Genomic DNA, 18,451 nt, shown 5'->3' with positions numbered 1-18,451 from the left:
TGACACATTAATATTAATAATTTGTATAAAAATATTTTTCTTCTTATTCTAGGCATTGTTTTACATGTTTATTCACAGTGTCAATACCTTGTTCATAGTAGAAGCATAAAAATACTGATACAAAAATCTTGCCTGTATAATGCTGTATTTCTTTAAGTATGTTTGACTAAGCAGCATATAGTTTTGAGTTTCTGAAGTAGGTTTCCATATATCTTTTAGACAATTTTTAGCTGATATTTTGGAGACAGATTATTTTATCTGTGCTTACATTTTGAGTTTTCTTTCTCTCTTATTATCTTGCTGTTTTCTGTTAATAAGTGAAAAATTACAAATGAATATTCATAAGAGAATGATTGTGGTGAGTTAACCTTGGTTGGACGCCAGGTGCCCACCAAAGCAGCTCTACCACTCCCCTCCTCAAACTGGGCAAGGGAGAGAAAATGCAACGTAGAGCTTGTGGGTTGAGATAAGGACAGGGAGATCACTCAGCAGTTACTGTCATGGGCAAAACAGACTCATCTTGGGGAAATTAAGTTTAATTTATTACCATTCAAATCAGAATAGGATAATGAGAAAGAAACAAAAACTTAAAAACCCCTTCCCCACCCCCTCCCTTCTTCCTAGGCTGAACTTCACTCCCAGTTTCTCTGCCTTCTCGCCACCAGTGGCACAAGGGAACAGGGAATGGGGGTTCTAGTCACTTCATTACAGTTGTCTGCTGCTCCTTCCTCCTCCAGTGCAGGACTCCTCACACTCTTCCCCTGCCTCAGCATGGGGTCCCTCTCATAGAAGACAGTCCTCCACAAACTTCTCCAACATAAGTCATTCTAATGGGCTGTAGTTCTTCATGAACTGCTCCAGTGTGGGTCCTTTCCACAGGGTGCAGTCCTTCAGGAACAGACTGATCTGGTGCAGGTCCCCCCCAGGGCCGTAAGTCCTGCAGCAAACCTGCTCCAGTATGGGCTCCTCTCTCCATGGGTCCTGCCAGGAGCCTGCTCCAACATGGGCTTCCCATGGGGTCACAGCTTCTTTGGGCATCCACCTATGCCAGTGTGGGGTCCTCCATGGGCTGCAGGTTGATATCTGGTCCACCATTAACCTCCATGGGCTGAGTGGCACAGCCTGCCTCACCACGGTCCTCACCATGGGCTGCAGGGGAATCTCTGTTCTGACACGTGGAGCACCTCGTCCTCCTTCTCCTCCTCCTCCTCCTCCTCCTCTTCCTCCTTCTTCACTGACCTTGGTGTCAGTAAGTCAGTAAGACACTGCTCTTACACAGTCTCACTCCTCTCTTCTGACTGCAGTTGCACAGGGTTTTTTTCCCCCCTTCTTAAAAATATTATCCCAGAGGTGCTACCACCACTTGGTGCTGATGGGCTTGGCCTTGGCCAGCAGCAGCTCTGGCTGGAGCTGGCTGGCATTGGCTCTGTTGGACATAGGGGAAACTTCTTGCAGCTTCTCACAGAAGCCACCCCTGCAGCCCTCTGCTACCAAAACCTTGCCGTGCAAACCCAATACAATGAAGGTCCATGAAGGTACTGAAGCCTTTAAGTAATGGTGTTTTGTTATATTCTTACTATATTCCAAAGTGAAAAAGGGCTGGTTTTGATTTTAAAAAAGGTGCATAAGACTGATTTGTTGATTTAGTTTCATAATATTAAAACAGGATCCAAATGAAGATACTGAATGGAATGACACACTGAGAAATTTTGGAATTTTTCCTTCAGAAGAAAAACCGAAAGATGAAATTGGAGAAATGGTTTTACACTTGCAGAAAGGAGCAGAAGGCAAGTAAAATTAAAAATACATGCCATTATTATGACAAAATTTTAAAAGTGGAGTTATTTTCAATAATGCTTTTTGTAACCACCATCGTACAATAATTTTATGTTATTTTAACTATTTTCATTTTGTTATTTTAAAAAGAATTCTGAATTAAACATACAACAGTGACAAACTTTATGGCAGGTAACATATGGATAACAGATTTTTAAAATTTCATAAAGAAACCGGTCAGTATAGGCAAGATTCACATTCTTAACAATTGGTAGTAATCTGCTCCTGTATTTTGTGTTTTCCTGTATAGTTATAGCTAAATAAATTTCATTTTTTTCTGTCTCTTACCCAGAGCTATGCCAAATTTGACTAATTTCTGAAATTAGTAGATCTTTATCTGTCATTAGTTCCATGTCTATATAATATTTTTCATACATTTAAAATGTTTGCAGACACTTTGGAGAACTTTCTAGTGAAACCATATGAAAGAATGAATCTTGAAGAATTGAAGGAAGCTGAAGATGACTTTGATGACAATGATGATAGAAAAGCTTTTGAAATGTACAGGTATAGTAAGATACTTCTATCCAGATTAATAGTGCATGTCACTATTGTATGTGTACATGCTCCTGAAAAGTAAACTCAGAATCTTTTGAATAATAATGTCTGCTGACTGACACAACGGCCTTTTTTCACCTTCTGGTCCTTTGCCAGCAGATAGAGGGCACCAACATTCCTGTCCTACTTCTTTCTGATTGCCAGTGGCAAAGAGAAGCAGTTTACACCGTATTTTATTTTGACATTTTGTTAGAACAGAATTATTTATTCTGAAAGCTGGATGTTTGAGAGAGAAAGAATAGAAGGGGCCACGGTGGAAACCACTATTTTACATCCTCAGTTCTGCTGAAGAAATAGTACGGTACTGTATGTTGAGAGGCATTGTATGTCCGAAGGGTTTATCTAAGTTACACAAGTACAGTTCATTCTCTGTTTGCTTGATTAAACTGTACTCCTCACTTTGCCACTCTGAAGATATTCTCTACCAGTCTTTAGGAGTCAGAACAATGATGATTAACGTTCAAAGGAGGAAGTTCTGTATCCCATTTTCTCTCTCGTCTTCTGAATAGCAGTTTCTGTGGATTTCAAGCCAGGAAGAAATGGACAGAGGGTTGATCGAGAGTATCCTTTCTCTCTCATGTTGCACAAGAACACTAGAAAAAACAGGGTCCCAACATACATGGTTCCAACTTTGTGAAAGATACTGTTGTGTGTGTGGACTGCATGCCACCTATATCAGGATGGCATGCCATTAAAGAAGAAAACTATTGCAGTGCTGGAATCAAACTGTTTAGTATTTTTAATTGATAATTAAATAATTAATCTCAGTATTATGAGCAAAATACATCTTTTGTATAATTTTGTGTAAAGCAAAAATACTGCCTTTTGGATAGCACTTATTTCTGGCACAATATGCTTTCTAAATATATCATTGAAATAAAAATGCAATATAAAATGTGTTATGAATTACAGTTTCACTATGTCATACACTGCAGTTTCTCTGCTAGAATGGTGGTAGTTGATAAACTTGTGTGGTTTTGAAATGTGTTTATCAAGTCAACTGAGGACTCCTAATACACAATTATTGTGTTTATTTTGCTTCTTATCCAAGATTAATTTTAATGGCTTTTATATTTCTGACTCCATGAAAATAGTCATTTTAAGTTTATATTGAAGGAAGGCTCAGGGGAGATCTAATCAATGTCTATAAATACCTGAGTGGAGCGCATAAAGCAGCCAGAGCCAGGGTGTTGCCAGTAGGACCCAGTGACAGGACAAGAAGGGCACAATCTGAAACATGGGCGGTGTCCTCTGAACATCATGAACACTTTTTTACTCTATGAGGGTGACTGAACACTGGCACAGGCTGCCCAAGGAGGTTGTGGAGTCTCCATCCTCGGAGATGTTCAGAAGCCATCTGGACATGTTCCTGGGGAGCCTGCTTAGTGCACACCCTGCTTGAGCAGAGGGGGTTGAATCGACCTCCAGAGGCCCCTTGCAACATCAGCCATGCTGCGATTCTGTAGTTCTGTGATCTATCATATCCTGTTCTTAGGCAAAATTGTGGCACAACCTTACTCAGCTATTTATTAGGTGTACACCAATCATTTTACTTACAATACCATGCAGGGTCAATATGTTTTCTGAATTCAGGTTCAGAAAACTTTGACACCTTGTATGAAGACTTAGTAATTTTAGCTACACTGGACATACACGTGTATATTTTTGTAGGCGTTTTACAAAGTCCTCTGCTGAGTTCTGCAGAGCTTTGTACTGTAAATAAGAAAAATGAGACATGCAGTTTACACAGAATAAAAAAGTTAATGTGATCAAAACTTTTCCTCTGCCTAGAATCTACCTGTACTTACTGCTCTTGCATTATTAAAATGACTAAAATAATTCTAATGCTAATGCTGTGTATCTAGTGCTGTATTCTCACAGGAAGACAATAATTCACATAATTATGTGGAAGTTGTGAACCTAAATTGTCATGCATTGTTGTTAGAGTGTAAAACCATTGCACATATATTATTTAATCTTTTTTTGAAAAGCCACTTTTATAGTGGCTTTCAGTTAGTAAAATTAATAGTTGCTTTTAGTTCAACAAATCTCAGTAAGGCATTTCCCTTTTCTACCTTGCAAGTATTTTTATAGATGAATGCTGCCATCTACTGTTTTTACATTCCAATTTTCTTGAATATTTTAAAAATTGTCTGGTAAATACTAGTGTAAGTACTAGTAGTTCTTCCTCAAACTAATCTCATTTTCAGAATCATAAAAACAAATAGTACCTGTTTTATTTTTCCTTGCTTTGTATGAAATGATAAACCCTTGTGCAATGTTTGTTACTTGTTTTCCATATCTGATACTGATGAACTAAGAAAATGTATTTTAATGTTATCTTAATTTATATAGATTAGCATAGAAGCCTTTCTAGCTCTGAAACTATGTTAGAAGACCTTGAGCTAAAGGGTTACTTGAAGTGCTTTTTAAGGTAATTGATAGAAATGCACTAGATATTACTTTAAAATGCATTTTAAATGTTCCAAAATGCTTATTGTTATAATTACGTTTTAATTATGCAGAAACGCATGCAGGAATGGAAGTGTCTTCAGAGGAGGCCAAAGTATGGGGAGCTAAGATAAATTTGTGGAGAGCAGTATGTAAAGGAAGTTAAAAATGCTCCAGGCGATGTTTGGGTTATAATTCATCTTTATTGGTCAAGGTAATTACATTCTTGTTTGTGTTGTTGAATTCTTCAATATAGAGAATTGAACTGGTAAGTAAAAAGCAATACCAAGAAAAATGAAATACAGTAAACTAATGAAAAAATTGTTTGGAGGCAATGGAATCACAGAGCATGGGACCTCCTTGATTTGTTGATTTACTAACTTGCAATAGTTAATCACTTTCATTCAGTTATATGAAAGATTTCTTTGCTGCGTGTGCTTATCACCATGCACTTAACCTCACTGAGATTTGTGAATTTCACTGAGTGTTGTCCACTATCTGTGTTAAAGAAAGTTTGCAGATTCTTTTCTTAGCAGGAGTGCTCTAAAGGGATTATTCTACCTTTATTTCCCCTTCAACTCAAACAAAGCAAAAGCCCAATAGGAAAACTCTCAGTTATGAAAACTGAGCAAAGCTAGGGAATTTGTTAGTTTATCAGTTCCCCAATAAATTCTCTAATGATAGCAGAAGTTGTGACAGGATCCAGCAGAATGTCAAAGCAAGTCTATTAGTTTTTGAAAAGCACTGAGAATTATTATGGAATGTTGAATGCAGTTTTTAGATCCAGAATAGATTTGTCTTTTCCTTCTTTTTAAGCCTGCAGGGAGAAAGCATCTTTGATTCTTCTCAGTTGTCAGGAATTGAGTGTTATTTCCAGAGGCAATAGAAGTAGAACAATCAAATGAGATTGTTTAAATCACAATAATTTAAACTTACAGGTCTGAAGAAAGAAAAAAGCAGCTTTTCTTGCTTTTGCTTTTGTTTACTGGAGAACTAATTCTATACTTTACCATTGCATAAGTAAGAGTCTGTGAGGAAAATTGTAATTTCTTAGGAATGAATAGGAGATCTCCAAAGTCTCATATGGCTTGTAACAAAACTGCCTGCCCTGTCTTTGGCAACGAGAGGGTACTGCTGGGACTCACCGAGGGTCCATAGGCTAAATCAGCTTCTCGAGCTTCAGTTAACAGTAAAGATCTGCACTTCTCGAAGGTTAACGGGATGCAGGGGATCAAAAAAATTCCATTGTTTTGGAGCGTGTGTTTCTTTTTTGCTGAAGTTGATACAGTGATTGTATTGCAAATAGTAGCTATGAAAGTAATGAACAAGCCTATGGTAGTAGTACGACTATATTGGTTTCCCCAATGTTACTTTTTTACAAAAAAAAATTACAATTTCACTAAAAGAATGAAGTAATTAAATGTTAAACTGAAAGCCAGTTCAATTAAATTGAAGTAAAATGTATATTACAGATTAAAAGATCTCATTTGAACTCTACAATAAATGGGACTGAATGAGCTGAGGCACAACACTCGAAGCATCTAGTAGCAATACTCACATATTTGATAGACTGTGTCCATTATGTATCTGTACTTGGACAGCTCTTTAAATCACAGTGATTTTAGAAGCAGTTAAATAAAACTTGTGGTGCAATTCTTGTAACAAATTAAAGGCAGACTATAAGAAAAGGTATATTTATTCTTCAAAGGCTTTATTTTTAATAACTTCCATTATTTTACAAATAATGTACAGCAGAAGCGTCATCATACTTTCTTATTCTTTTCTAGCATCCTGATGTGTTTGCTGGTTAATGAACATCTCAGCCTGCTAGCCAGAAAGTTTCCAGAAGTCAAGTTTCTCAAAGCCATTGTGAACAGCTGTGTTCAGAATTACCATAACAGATATTTGCCCACAATATTTGTATATAAAACTGGTGAAATAAAAGGCAGCTTCACTGGAGTAGCTGAATGTGGGGGAATACGCCTTAAGGTGGAAGGTATGAGAAATATTTTAAAACAATTCATGTTACAGAAATGTTATGTTTGTAATCATTAGATCTAAAGATCATTGTTTAAAGGTGGAGAAGTTTTTTGATTACATTTGCAGAAAAAAAAAAGTCTACAAAACCCAAAGAATTTATGTAATTCTGCAGTAGGAATACTGGATAAGCATGGATATTTTGCAGTTTCATGGTTATAGATATTTTACTGAGATAAACAAGTTGTCGCAAGGGTGGCTCCATTTTTTGTTGTTGTTGAGATGGATCTTGGCCTTAATAGAAGTCTTTTTCCTCTTTTGTAATTATCAGAACAAATTGTAATTTGTTGTTACAGAGCTCGAGTCAAAACTAGCAGAAGTTGAAGCAATAGAAACTGACTTAGAAGAAACCCCCCAAAGACATTATGAATAAGATGACACTATCAGCACAAAATATTTTTGCTCATGAAGACACCAATACAAAAAGCTGTGATACGAAATGCTGTGTTGCTTGAGAAAAATTGAATGCAGATAATTTTTTCTGACACAAATTAACTCAAATACTTTTTTTTTTCTCCTTTGGCAAGTCTGAAACTATAAATTTTTTTTGTTTCCATTGTGGGTTTTTTTGTGAAAGAAATTGACATAGTGAATGAAAGCCATATTTACCTTTAGATATGTATAGATGGCTGTCACTGACACAGAGAATCTGGATTCTTCATTTCATACAAACTCTGCTTAAATGGAATGGGATAAGGAGGATAGTAACTGGTAGGTTCTAATTCATACTTTATTATTCCTTTTAGCCAGCATAAGTAGAAGATACTCCTTTAATTCACAGTGAAATGACTAGTGGAACTCTGCTCAAAGTACCTTCCGAGTTCCACCCAGTGAAAAGGTGACACAAAGACAATAATGTGTATAGTGATATAAAATCAGGATTTGGCTCTGAATCCATTGACTAACAGTTCCGTTTGTTTGACATGTGTTCAAGAATTTTCTCCAGTGTCTAGGATGATCTTCCCACTCTTTTAAAACACTGACAGTTGGATCAGTTTTTCCTTCCTAATAAAAATAAGTATATTCTTAACAAAACTGTTTACAACTGTAGATAAGCAAAACTACAAGAAAGCATGCTCCCGATTCAGGTAGGTGTTACGCTCCCACACATGCAAGGTGTGAAGAGAGACAACACGCTATCTCTACTTTGTTTTTCTGAAGAATTACTACTAGTTACTAAAGATCTTGTGGCAAATTTGATATATGCAGCATGATGTTATTTTTAGCCTCCTGGCTTCTTGACTATATTCTAGTTCTGATAATTATGCATTTTTATTGAAAATATTCCTGCATTTTCTCCTGGATTTTTCCATTCCTGCTGTATCCTATTATCTTTACTACATTTCATCATAGGAACATTATCTATGCTTTGCATGAGTAATGAAATGATTAGTTTTGTTTGTATCACATTTTCCTCAATTGAAAGCTAGAAATAGAGTATGAATCAGTAACTAAGAAAGTGTTTTTATCCTAATGCTTTTTAAAATTCCTCCAGCGGAAAAACTGAGCTCATGGTTCGCTCTTTAGCAGCGTTACTGTTAAAGAGGTTCCTATGCCTACAATACCTCTGCGTAAGACTTCAGTCACAAGGTGACTCAAATGGGGAAACTGACCCACCTGAAAAGTAACCCAGAAAGAAAAATCCATGAGATTTTTGCAGCCAAGTCAAATTCCTTCATTCCAGACACAAACACTAATGAGGCTTCTACAGATACATGTTTGTAACTACACTTTTAGATATATTGCTGTTTAGGAAATGAACTGAAAAATAAACAGCCTTGTCACTGAGAAAGAAAACTGAGAATATTTACATACTATTACCACTGAGCAATGTTTTATTTTACAGAAAAAAGTTCGCTGCAATGTCTGCTGCATGCAGAGCAGGTTTATGCAAACATAACTGCATATTTAAGCATATTCCACTTCTGTAGTAGGCAGTGTGGCTGGAATCTGTTACAGCTGTACATAAAGACCTTGCAGTATCAGTTAGTCGTCTCAGAGTAACATTTACGATACCTCATGTTTGTATTTTTAGCTGGGCTTTTTCACAACTTTCTCCACAAAGTCGGTAATATGGGCTCATCTTACAGTTTTTGTAAGCTTTAATATCACACAAGCACAGTAACACTTTTATTATCAGAGACAGTCTTGCAAACTCCTATGATAGCTATGATGCTGAAATGATACATTTTTCCGAACAGATCTACATCTCGTCGCTGTGTAGCGACATAGCCTACCTAAAAAATCCTTCAACCCCATACAGGGCACTTCAGTCAATCGAGTTCACAATTACTTTTGCCATGCCACCACACCCCACACCCACACCCCCCCCCAAACTGTAAGCAAATAAGAAGCACTGACTAAAATCATGGCTTTTCAGTCAGAAAGCAGCAAACTCATTTGCTGTGAGCCTTCCATCAGCTTGGTGGTCCAGAAACCTCTCAGACCTCAACAGCCAATGTTAGTACTGTACAAAATAAACTGTGCAAACCGTGTAGTATTAGTACAGTGTCTTAGAAATGCCAGAGTTTTATTAGGTGCTGAGATTTTAAATTCAGCTAGGGTCATTACTTATTTTTAACGTTAGTAAGACTATACTATAAAATTGGTATCAACAGCATTGCACGCTAACAAAAGGCCCGAGACGGTCAAGTCTGCTCTCTGCCACTCCGTTAGTTTTACCCTTTGTGCACACCGATAAAAGAAACCACCGACCGCCGTCAGGGTTACTCGTATCCCCGAATGACTCGTGCTGGCACGTCCGTTCCCCGCGAGCACCCGAGCTGCTGCCGGCTGCCCTCTGGGAACGAGCGAACGCGCCGCGCCAAGCGCTCAGGCACTGCCCGGCACGGCCGTTCGCACCGGGTTTACCGTTCGGGCAGGGAGCCCCCGCCGAGGGCTCGGCCCCGAGCTCTGCGCCCGCCCGCAAACCCAGCCCCGCAGCACCCCGGCTGGCGGCGGCCGCCCCGCCTGTGCCGCAAGGCGGCCTCGCTCGCAGCCTCCCGCGGCGCCGCTGCCCGGAGGCGGAGCACGGCCGGGCGACGACCCCGCTCCCCGGCTCCCCACCTCGCAGCCCGGCTACCGTCGGCCCGGCGAGCCCCGGGGCTCCGAGCCGGAGACGCGGCGCTACCGGGTCTGGCTGAGTCGGGCTTCCCCGGTCCCGAGGCGCCCGGACGCGACCCCGCGGGAGCGCCGCCCCCCCGCGGCCGATGACCGATGGCCCACGCCCCGCCCGGCAGCGCGGCCGCCGCCATTTCCTCCTCGAGCGGAGCGGAGCAGTAGGGAACCGGGTGAGGTGAGGCGAGGTGAGCCGAGGTCAGGCAGGCGCGGCGCCCACTGCGCCTGCGCGCCCGCCCGCGCCCGGCCCCTCCCCGCCTCGCCCCGCCCAGCCGGCCGCGGGCGGGCGGGCGCGCACGCGTGGAGGGCAGGCGGCGGGCCCGGGCTCGCCTCTCCGCCCGCCGCCGCCGCGCCGCGCCTGCGCCCTGGCGGGGCCCCGCGCGCGGGCCGGGGCGCTCCGGCTTGCAGTGCGCCTCGGCGCACGCGCGGTGGCGCGAGGCGCCGCGGCTGCCGGCGGTGGGCTCGGCGGCGCAGGCGCGGTGGCGGGGGACTCCCGGGCCCGGCTGCTGGCGCTGCCGCTGGAGGAGGCTCTGTGCCGGCGGCGGGCTCGGGGCTGCGCGCAGGGAGCGGCTTTCGCCGGGAGAGGTCGGGCGGGCAGCGGCCGCGCGCGGCCGGGTAAGGAGAGCGCCGCGGGGCGGGGCGGGCGGCTCCGCCGGGCCCGGCTGCGGCGGGGGGGGGAAGGCGGGGGACGCCGCGGCGCGGGGCCGTTGAAGTTTGACAGCGCCGGCGGGTCCCCCGCCGCCGGGGCAGCGGCGGCCCGCGGGGAGGGCAGCGGCTGCCCTTGGGCAGGGCGCGGGCCGGGGCGGCCGCCGCCGGAGACGGGGGGCGCTCGCGGGGCACCCGCTAGGCCCGGTGACCCACTTTGCTCCTGTCACAACTCCCGGGCACGTTTGGAGTCCTGCCCGCCTGGCCCTGCGCCCGCCCGGGCCGCTCCCGCCCCCGCCGCCCGGGCTGCTCCCTGGCATCCCCCGCCGCCGGGCCGAGCCGTGCCGAGCCGCGCCGAGTCCCCGGCCCCTCGGCGGTGGGGCGGGCAGAGCCGCGGGCGGCGCCTCCCCCCGGGGCACGTCCGTCGCTCCCCTCCGTGGGGCGGCTCGTCTAGCGGGTGCCGGAGGGGCTCGCCCGGCCCCGCTGCCCCACGTGCGGGGGAGCTGCTCCGTGCAGCGCGGTGAGCGGGGAGGGTGTTTACGGGGCGGGCGGCCGCCGAGGGACCGCGGCGGCGGGTGCGGGCCCGGGCCCTCCCTGCGGCGGGACGGCGGTGCGGGGCCTCCGGCGGCGCCGAGCGCCGCTGCGGCAGGTGGGCTGGCGCTGCGGGGCTCGGTACGCACCACGCTGGATTATGTTTTTCGCTCCGATAACTTTATTGCGGTGCCTGCAGCGGCTTCATGCTGTTAAATGGAAGGATTTCTCGGTAGCTCCCGGTCCTCTCCCGGCTTACGTGCATCCTTGGGATCAGTGTGTCAGACACTCCGTGTGTGAAATATGACGAGCGAGGGGCTGGAAATCGTGGCACTTCGGTTTTGTCTTTCTGTTAAGGTAGATTTGGATTCGCGGTTGGCTTCACTTTCAAATTCCTGGTACTTTAGGCCTGGATTTGAAATGTATTTTTCATGAGGAAGAGTGGCCGTGTACTAATCAAATGTATTTGTAGCAAGGTATTTTTGTAAGGCCGTTGTGTTCACGTTTGTGTTAAAAGTTGACCTACTAAGGCACAAAGAAAGATACAGCTCTGGCTGGGGTATGAAGTGGCATGGAGAGGCTGATCGTAGAGCCTGATCCTCTGAATACTTAAAGTATTTTTTTGATTGTTATTTTTCCTTTTATTTTATTACATGGCTTGACAGGCGGTGCTTTCGGTGGCGGTGTTGCACCCAGCTCGCACCTCTTTGCTGCCCCCCTCAGCTGCACCGGCACAACGGTTCGTGGAACCCTGTCCCGTAATCGAGTTGGGGAAATGATCCAGGTTAAAATTAACTACCTTTTTTTTTTTTTTTTTTTTTTCTTTTTTTAAATGCGGTTATATTTAACCCAGATCATTTCTCCGGGTGACAGGTGTGCCAGAAGGCAAGAGGATTGTTTAAGCAAATACTCTAATGGAAGAAGTACTTGAGAAATACACCTGGCAAAGTTCAGTATGAGCAGTTAGTTTTGTTTCACACTGTTCAGTCTTACAGGAATAAAATAAAATTGATTTTGTCTATACTTATCTGTGGGGTTTGGGCCAGCTATTTGAAATTAGACAGGATTTGACTGTTATAATAGAGAAATTCTGCTTGACAGGACAAGTAACTGCATTTTTTTTCTTAATAAACTATTGATTTGCATACATATCCATTTAAGATACTTTCTCAAATGTGTTACAGAGACTGCTTTCAGATTACCAAACATTACGTATTTGGGGTAGGGTTTTTTTGCTTGAATGTGAATGCTAGCATTTTTAACATCTGAGAATTCTGTTGGTAAGGCAAGAGTTACCTCATAAGAAACAGTCCAAACAGGAAAAAAATAACTCCGGGGTTGATATTTAATAGCTTAAGATGTCATTCAGCCATGTCTTGTTTTTTATTTCTTCCGCTTCATGTTCTACATAGGAAAGTTTAATACACATAGGTAAAATAAAAGGATGTGAGGAAACAGAGAATGTTTTCTTTATTAATGCACTAAGGACCCCGTAAACTGTATTGTAGCTAATTTTACTCTTTTTGTATTCCGTAATTTAAAAAGTGAATGGTAATTATTTTAAGTTTAATTTATAGTATTGGGTAATTATCTTGTTAGTATAGAATTTCACTGAAGTCATGAATTTTCGTGGATGGATTGGTCTTGCCAAGGAAATTGCTGCTTTCAAGAGCTTTCAGCTTTTGCTATTTTTTTGCCCCTATTCTAAATCTGTGCAGAAAGTTGAAGGTATAAATTAGTAGTACAGATACTGACCCCCACCTTCCCCATGTGTTCTTTGTATGAAATGTTCTATATCAGTTTGAAAAGTTGTGAAATTTTTACTAAAAATTATAGACTTGTGTTGAAAATAGCTGTGAATCAAAAATGCAGTTTGTTTCTCTAGGTAATTTCATCTTTGAAAACAGCTCCCTTCTTAGCTGTGCACCCCTTCAGGAGATATGTGTAGTTTGCTGTCTGAAGCCTCACAGCTTCAGCCTAATTTTGTAGATTGAAAACTATGAATAGTTCTCCTCTTACAGTAGAAAATCAGTACCCTAATACAATTTTTAATACAAAACACACTATAATCAGGAAGAAATGGAATTACAGCTAAGGTGCCTTCCTTTTTATCATATTGTAATGAGTTAGTTTTTCTTGAGGAAAAGACTTTGGTAGATGTTTGAAGTAAGGAAAAATACATTTTAATGTTTCAGTATTTCTAAAGTACTAGTTTCCGTATGAATGCTAGAAATTGTAAAGGCCAGATGCTAAAGCAGACCTAGAGATGTTTCCAAGGTTAGGTGGTATTAGTAGTTGGTTGTGTAGCAAAGACAATAGTAGTTGTTTCTGCCATTCTTACCTTCTATTTATTTGTTTTGCAAAGTATTTTTAACCTTTCTACGTTGAGTTGGTTCACCCTGTAGAAAGCTGTACTGGCACTGCTGTAGGGGAGGCAGGAACAGGAGAGAGTCAACAGGCTGCTGGGAGAGCAGTAGCTGTTCTAAGGTAAATTTATCTCGGGAGGGGAAAAAAAATAATCAGTGGGACTACAGACAGACAGTGGCCAAACCATTCAGCTGTCTCTCTGATCTTCTACTAATACTGAATTATTATTAGTAGTATTGGTATTAGTATTTTGAATTTAGTGATCTTTCAGAATACAAAGAGGTGTAGGAAGCACACCTTCAGTCATGTAACAGAGTCTGAAATGAAAGATTCCAGTGTCTGAAATGTAACTTTGGCACGAGCAAATTCGGCCGTATCAGTTGGGAGGATATCTCACTCGCTTCTGTGGGTGATCCACCCTGGGGAAAACAGTTTACAGCTGCAGTTGGTTATTTTGTTAATTCAGTTAATGGGGATCTGTAATAATTTGAAACTGTTTGTTGGACATTTCCCCCATTCATTTGCTGCAGGAGTTAAAGATGTGAAACGCAAAATCAGAGAAGAGGAAGGAGACTCATGGTTAATGCAGCTGTGTGCTGCCCTGAAGGATGGAATTCTCAGCCCTTACTGTTGCCACAAAATTACTTTGTAATGCAAAAGCCACTTTAATTTTGGCATACCTCATGCCTGAGTGTTTAATTTTATAGTCTTAATATTCTCTTACCATACTGTTTGTGTATAATATAAATTCTTAATTATAGCCGCTTTCAGAATATATAATCATATATGTAAAAAGTTTCAGTGCTCTGCGGTTGTCATATTTAGTATTATGTGGAAGCAACAAGGCTTCTCAGATTCTTTCAACACTTCAGCGTTATAACTTTGGACTCTTTCCAGTTGTTACATTTTGTCATTAAAATCACTGAATTAGTTTTCTTACTCTGCACTGATGATCTGAGGAGCATTGCTGAGTATATTATAAAATCATCATTAATAGTATTAATATTTTATTTAATATAGATCCTTAAAAATTAGATATACCCACAAAATTCAAGACCGATAAAGACTTACATTTAGAGGGTGAAGCTTATGAAGCTTAGTAGATACTATGGGCATTCCTCATCTTCGTGATAAAAATGTAGTCAATTTAGGCATTAAGATGGCTACTTCAGTGCTTTGTCCTTAAAACTGTGTGTTTAATAATCTCAGTGTATATGAGAAAGCTTCAGTTTTGAAGTTTATATCATTTTACCCATAATGACAGCCTGGTACCACAAGATAAATGGCACTAGGCTATTATCCTTATGTTAAAACAGAAGAAAATTGTTCCTACAGTAAGACAGCTCCATTCAAAGTGAATTTAAAAACAAATATGTGTGGCCTTGTTCTCCTCTCAGAAGTTTTTGATATATGTTACTTTGGTATATGGCCAGATCCATAAAATAATATAGAGGAGTCAAAACTATGTTTTAGATGAATTTTGGGTGTCTAGCCCCAAATAAAATTGTAGCCACATGTTGTTTAAATTTTATGGATCTCCTAGGTTTTCACTAGTAAAGTTTTCTAAACACCTTGAAGTTTTGTTCTCACTGAGCTCTTCCATAATCTTGTCGCAACTGAGCATCTTGGCATCTAAACCTGTTTACTATTCATAAATTAGGCAAGCTGTAAATTAGGCATTCATTTGTCCAAAGGCATGTTCAAACCACGCCTTGGGCACGCCTATGGGACTGGACTCGGACCAAAACCCTGTGGTGACTATCCCTTTGTTCAGAAACACAAAGAGGTGAGGAGGAAGAGGTTTTGTTGATGGCTTCTTTAAAAAAACCACAAAAGCAAACAACAAATCAGCAAAACCCCAAACCCTAAAAATCCATTTTTCCTTGTGTACAAGATGATTAAAGTCTAATTGGGCCAAAGAGAGATACTAGACCAGTTATTTTTTTGGAGAAAAAGGAATTGAGTACCTGTGTTCTGGCCTATGCTCCGTAACCTATTTTGTATTTTATTGCATTTAAAATTTTAAATGCCATTAGGAGCTGGAAACCAGCACTCGTCCTCTTGTTTGGGTGCCCTTCTCTGTAGACAGGCATGCACACTGCTGGTTCCGCCCTGTCCAGCAAAGCTTTGCTTTTTATTTTTTCTTCCATGTTCTGAAGATTGCCACTAAAATGAGAAGTTATGAATTCATTCATCTTCCTAGTGCAACATGGATTCTGCTGAGAGATTATGGTTTGAACCCCTTCTGGCAGAGTAGAGGCTGGCTTTCAGATTTCTCTGTTCCAGGTTACTGTGCTGTAACCCTGTGCTGCTGGGCAAAATGAGAGCACATCTTTTTCCTCCTGCTTGCATATTAAAGGGAATATATTACTCCTGTTTTATGGGAAGAGCTTACCTATATGCATCAAGGACAAGGACCAGGATTGTGAGTACTAATCATACCTGTGTCCTAGGCCTTCAGAAACAGGTGAAGGCATAATATTGTGTTCACTCGTTACTGTTATGGTTTGCATCTCTACTAACTTTTTCAGAAGTCTTGCTGAGTGATGCAACTCTCCCTGGCTTTAGTGCTTTAGAATTGCGGATCCCGTTGTATGAAATTCTCTTTTTGTGCCCTGCTGATATTCTCTTCTAGTGAAGGCTATACTTTAGGATAGTATTGCCTATTACAGCCAGAGCAGGCAGGAGAACTTAATTAGTAACTCATGATGTGGTAGTGATGTTGTTGTGGGACACTTAGAAGGGAAGGAGTATCTGGGAATGGGCTGATCATTCAGCAGGATGTCTGAATTTTAAGTGCTTTGTAGTATGGTATAGTATTGCTAACAACATAATCTACAAGAGTTTTTAGGTTCAGCTCCACAAGTTTGTGAGTGTATTGCTCAGTTGCTTGCAGAAGGATGGTCTCAGATCCCATAAGCATCTCATAATCTGCTGAGCTGGTAGATACCCAGAAAGTTCCAGCATTTTCTTTTAAATACCATCGGAGCAAGTATTTGTGAACATACAGGAGGCAGGCTGGCCTGTTAAAAGTGGCTCTTGTAGGAGGGAAGAGGTTAATGTGTGAATTTCCTAGCACGTACATTACAAATCTTGAAGAAATACGTATTTTTACTTACTAAATTATTATCTTAGAGAATGTGATGTGTTAAGCTACCTAATAAAAAAAAATAATCAAATTGTATTAATATACCTAATTTTATATTTCCAATTCTGAAAATGCTGGTGCTGTTGTAAACAAAACATAAATCACCGTTTTTACATTTGACTAAAGTTTTTAATGACATAGTAAATATTAGTTTCTGGCATTTAAGAGCATTTGATGTTTGGTGGCTATTTCATTGCATATTTAATGTAATATCAGAGATTGGCTCTTGTATTTTGAGTTGTGGCTGTCACTGATGTGCACCCTGATAGAATAATATTCCATCAGTTTGATGGCTGCTGGTGAGGAGGTGGTTGTGAATTCGGAGAGGGTAAGCTTCTACTGTTGTGGTAAGGTAGAAGTTTGTAGTTTTTCAGATGAATCAGGGTAGAGAAGTGCCAAAGGTTTGGATTTTCATCAGTCATCTGAATGCTTCAAGATATATTAGGGGAAAAACTGCCTTGTGACATGGAGCAGTCCTTAGTCCTCTAAAGGTATATTGGAAACCTAGGCATGAAGTTGTAAACTGTCAGAGAAATTGGAAAATGTTTTGCCAAAATCTGTGTGTTTCCTTTGGCTCAGTAAACAATCAAGAAATTTTCTCCATTAAAAAGCTGTAGGGAGTTGACTTTTTTCCTTAAGCCTGATTCCCTAAGAAAACGTGATTTATGCTTTTTCCTTGTTTTCTCTCATTCTTTCCGTATGTATTCACCAATTGCTTTTGAAGTCATTGACCAATTGCAACCATGTTTGTAGGAGGGATAGAAATCTCAAAGAGTAATGTTCCCTCAGGTTTTGGGAAAATAGTCAAGCTGGGTAGAGAGAAATGTGTCACTACACACGCACACCCACACACCCACCCAGAGAGAGGGAGAGAATACAATGCCAGTTTGGCACTGACCTGTTTTTTTTTTCAGCACGTGCTGGGTCTGTGTTGGGTAGGAGAACAGCAGGTGGTTGTGCCAGCGGGGCTTGAGGAGACAGGCAGGACACTGGGGTGTTTTGGAAGGGGCTACAGGGGCTGAGAATATCGTGCTGTGTCAGAGGGATGATGTGGCAGGAACTGGCTTCGGAGGGTGGGGGAAAGGGGAATAGAGCTATCAGGATTGTGCTTTACTGCCTGCTGAAGAGCTCGCTTGATGATAAGCTGCTAAAAGATATTTTGACCCTTAACCAGGCAATTATTGTCCTGATCAGAATTACATGATAGTGTTTCATTGACTGGAGGGTTGCCTGACTCAGTTTGGTCTTTCTGAATTTATAATAGCTTTAAGCTGTGATTAATATTTTCCCATTGTTTCAGGGGGGAAATGGTTTTTATGTGTTTTTCTTTGACAAGACTAGAACTTAGACCTCACTTTCAGTAGTAAAGAGGAAAAGAAAGTATAACTTGAGCCTAAGAAATTGGACTTTTCCATTTAAAGGCCATAGCAAGTAAGTGCTTTTAATAGTGGAGAGATAAAACTGAAAGGGTGCTGTCTGAAATTGCTGTTTGTACCAGGTATTGTATGAAATATGTCCATTAATAGCCAAAAAATGGGATTTTTCTTTCAGCGTAATAACAAAAGGTAGTACCTCCCAAATGGGATTTCCTGTAAACCCATTCTTCTTTTAGTTGGATATGATGTATATAGTAGAATAGCTCATCTAGAGTTGTTAGTTGAAAAGCAGAAGGAGCTGGACTTGTGTCTAGAAGGACATTTCTCTGGTTCTTTCCCATCTAGCATATATTTGCGTTACCTATGAATCATGATAAACAGTAGA

General features: G+C 41.6%; 2 protein-coding genes across 6 annotated transcripts in view; both read left to right on the top strand.

Annotated features, from left to right (window-relative positions):
- Positions 1 to 349: 349 nt before the first annotated feature.
- On the top strand, positions 350 to 9,275 carry PDCL2 (phosducin like 2). The gene is given in 8 exon segments (XM_040604291.1): positions 350 to 358; positions 1,667 to 1,787; positions 2,250 to 2,343; positions 3,511 to 3,514; positions 4,920 to 5,059; positions 6,633 to 6,841; positions 7,179 to 7,236; positions 7,238 to 9,275. Coding segments are annotated over 8 exon segments (735 nt in total). The 3' UTR covers positions 7,338 to 9,275.
- Positions 9,276 to 10,460: 1,185 nt separating this feature from the next.
- CLOCK (clock circadian regulator) overlaps positions 10,461 to 18,451 on the top strand; it is a 67,800-nt gene continuing 59,809 nt past the window's right edge. For 3 of the 5 annotated variants that reach the window (XM_040595832.1, XM_040595826.1, XM_040595841.1), the window contains exon 1: positions 10,462 to 10,614. The gene's annotated coding sequence lies outside the window, so the exon portion shown is untranslated. Of the gene's footprint in view, positions 10,615 to 11,351; positions 11,533 to 18,451 lie in introns of those variants that run through there. The other 2 variants (XM_040595858.1, XM_040595850.1) reach the window with 2 other exon arrangements.

This window comes from Falco naumanni, chromosome 1 (assembly GCF_017639655.2).
Source record: "Falco naumanni isolate bFalNau1 chromosome 1, bFalNau1.pat, whole genome shotgun sequence".
In the NCBI taxonomy this organism is placed as follows: Eukaryota; Metazoa; Chordata; class Aves; order Falconiformes; family Falconidae; genus Falco; species Falco naumanni.
The sequence above is the reverse complement of the archived record's forward strand: the minus strand, read 5'-3'. Positions and strand labels throughout refer to the sequence as shown.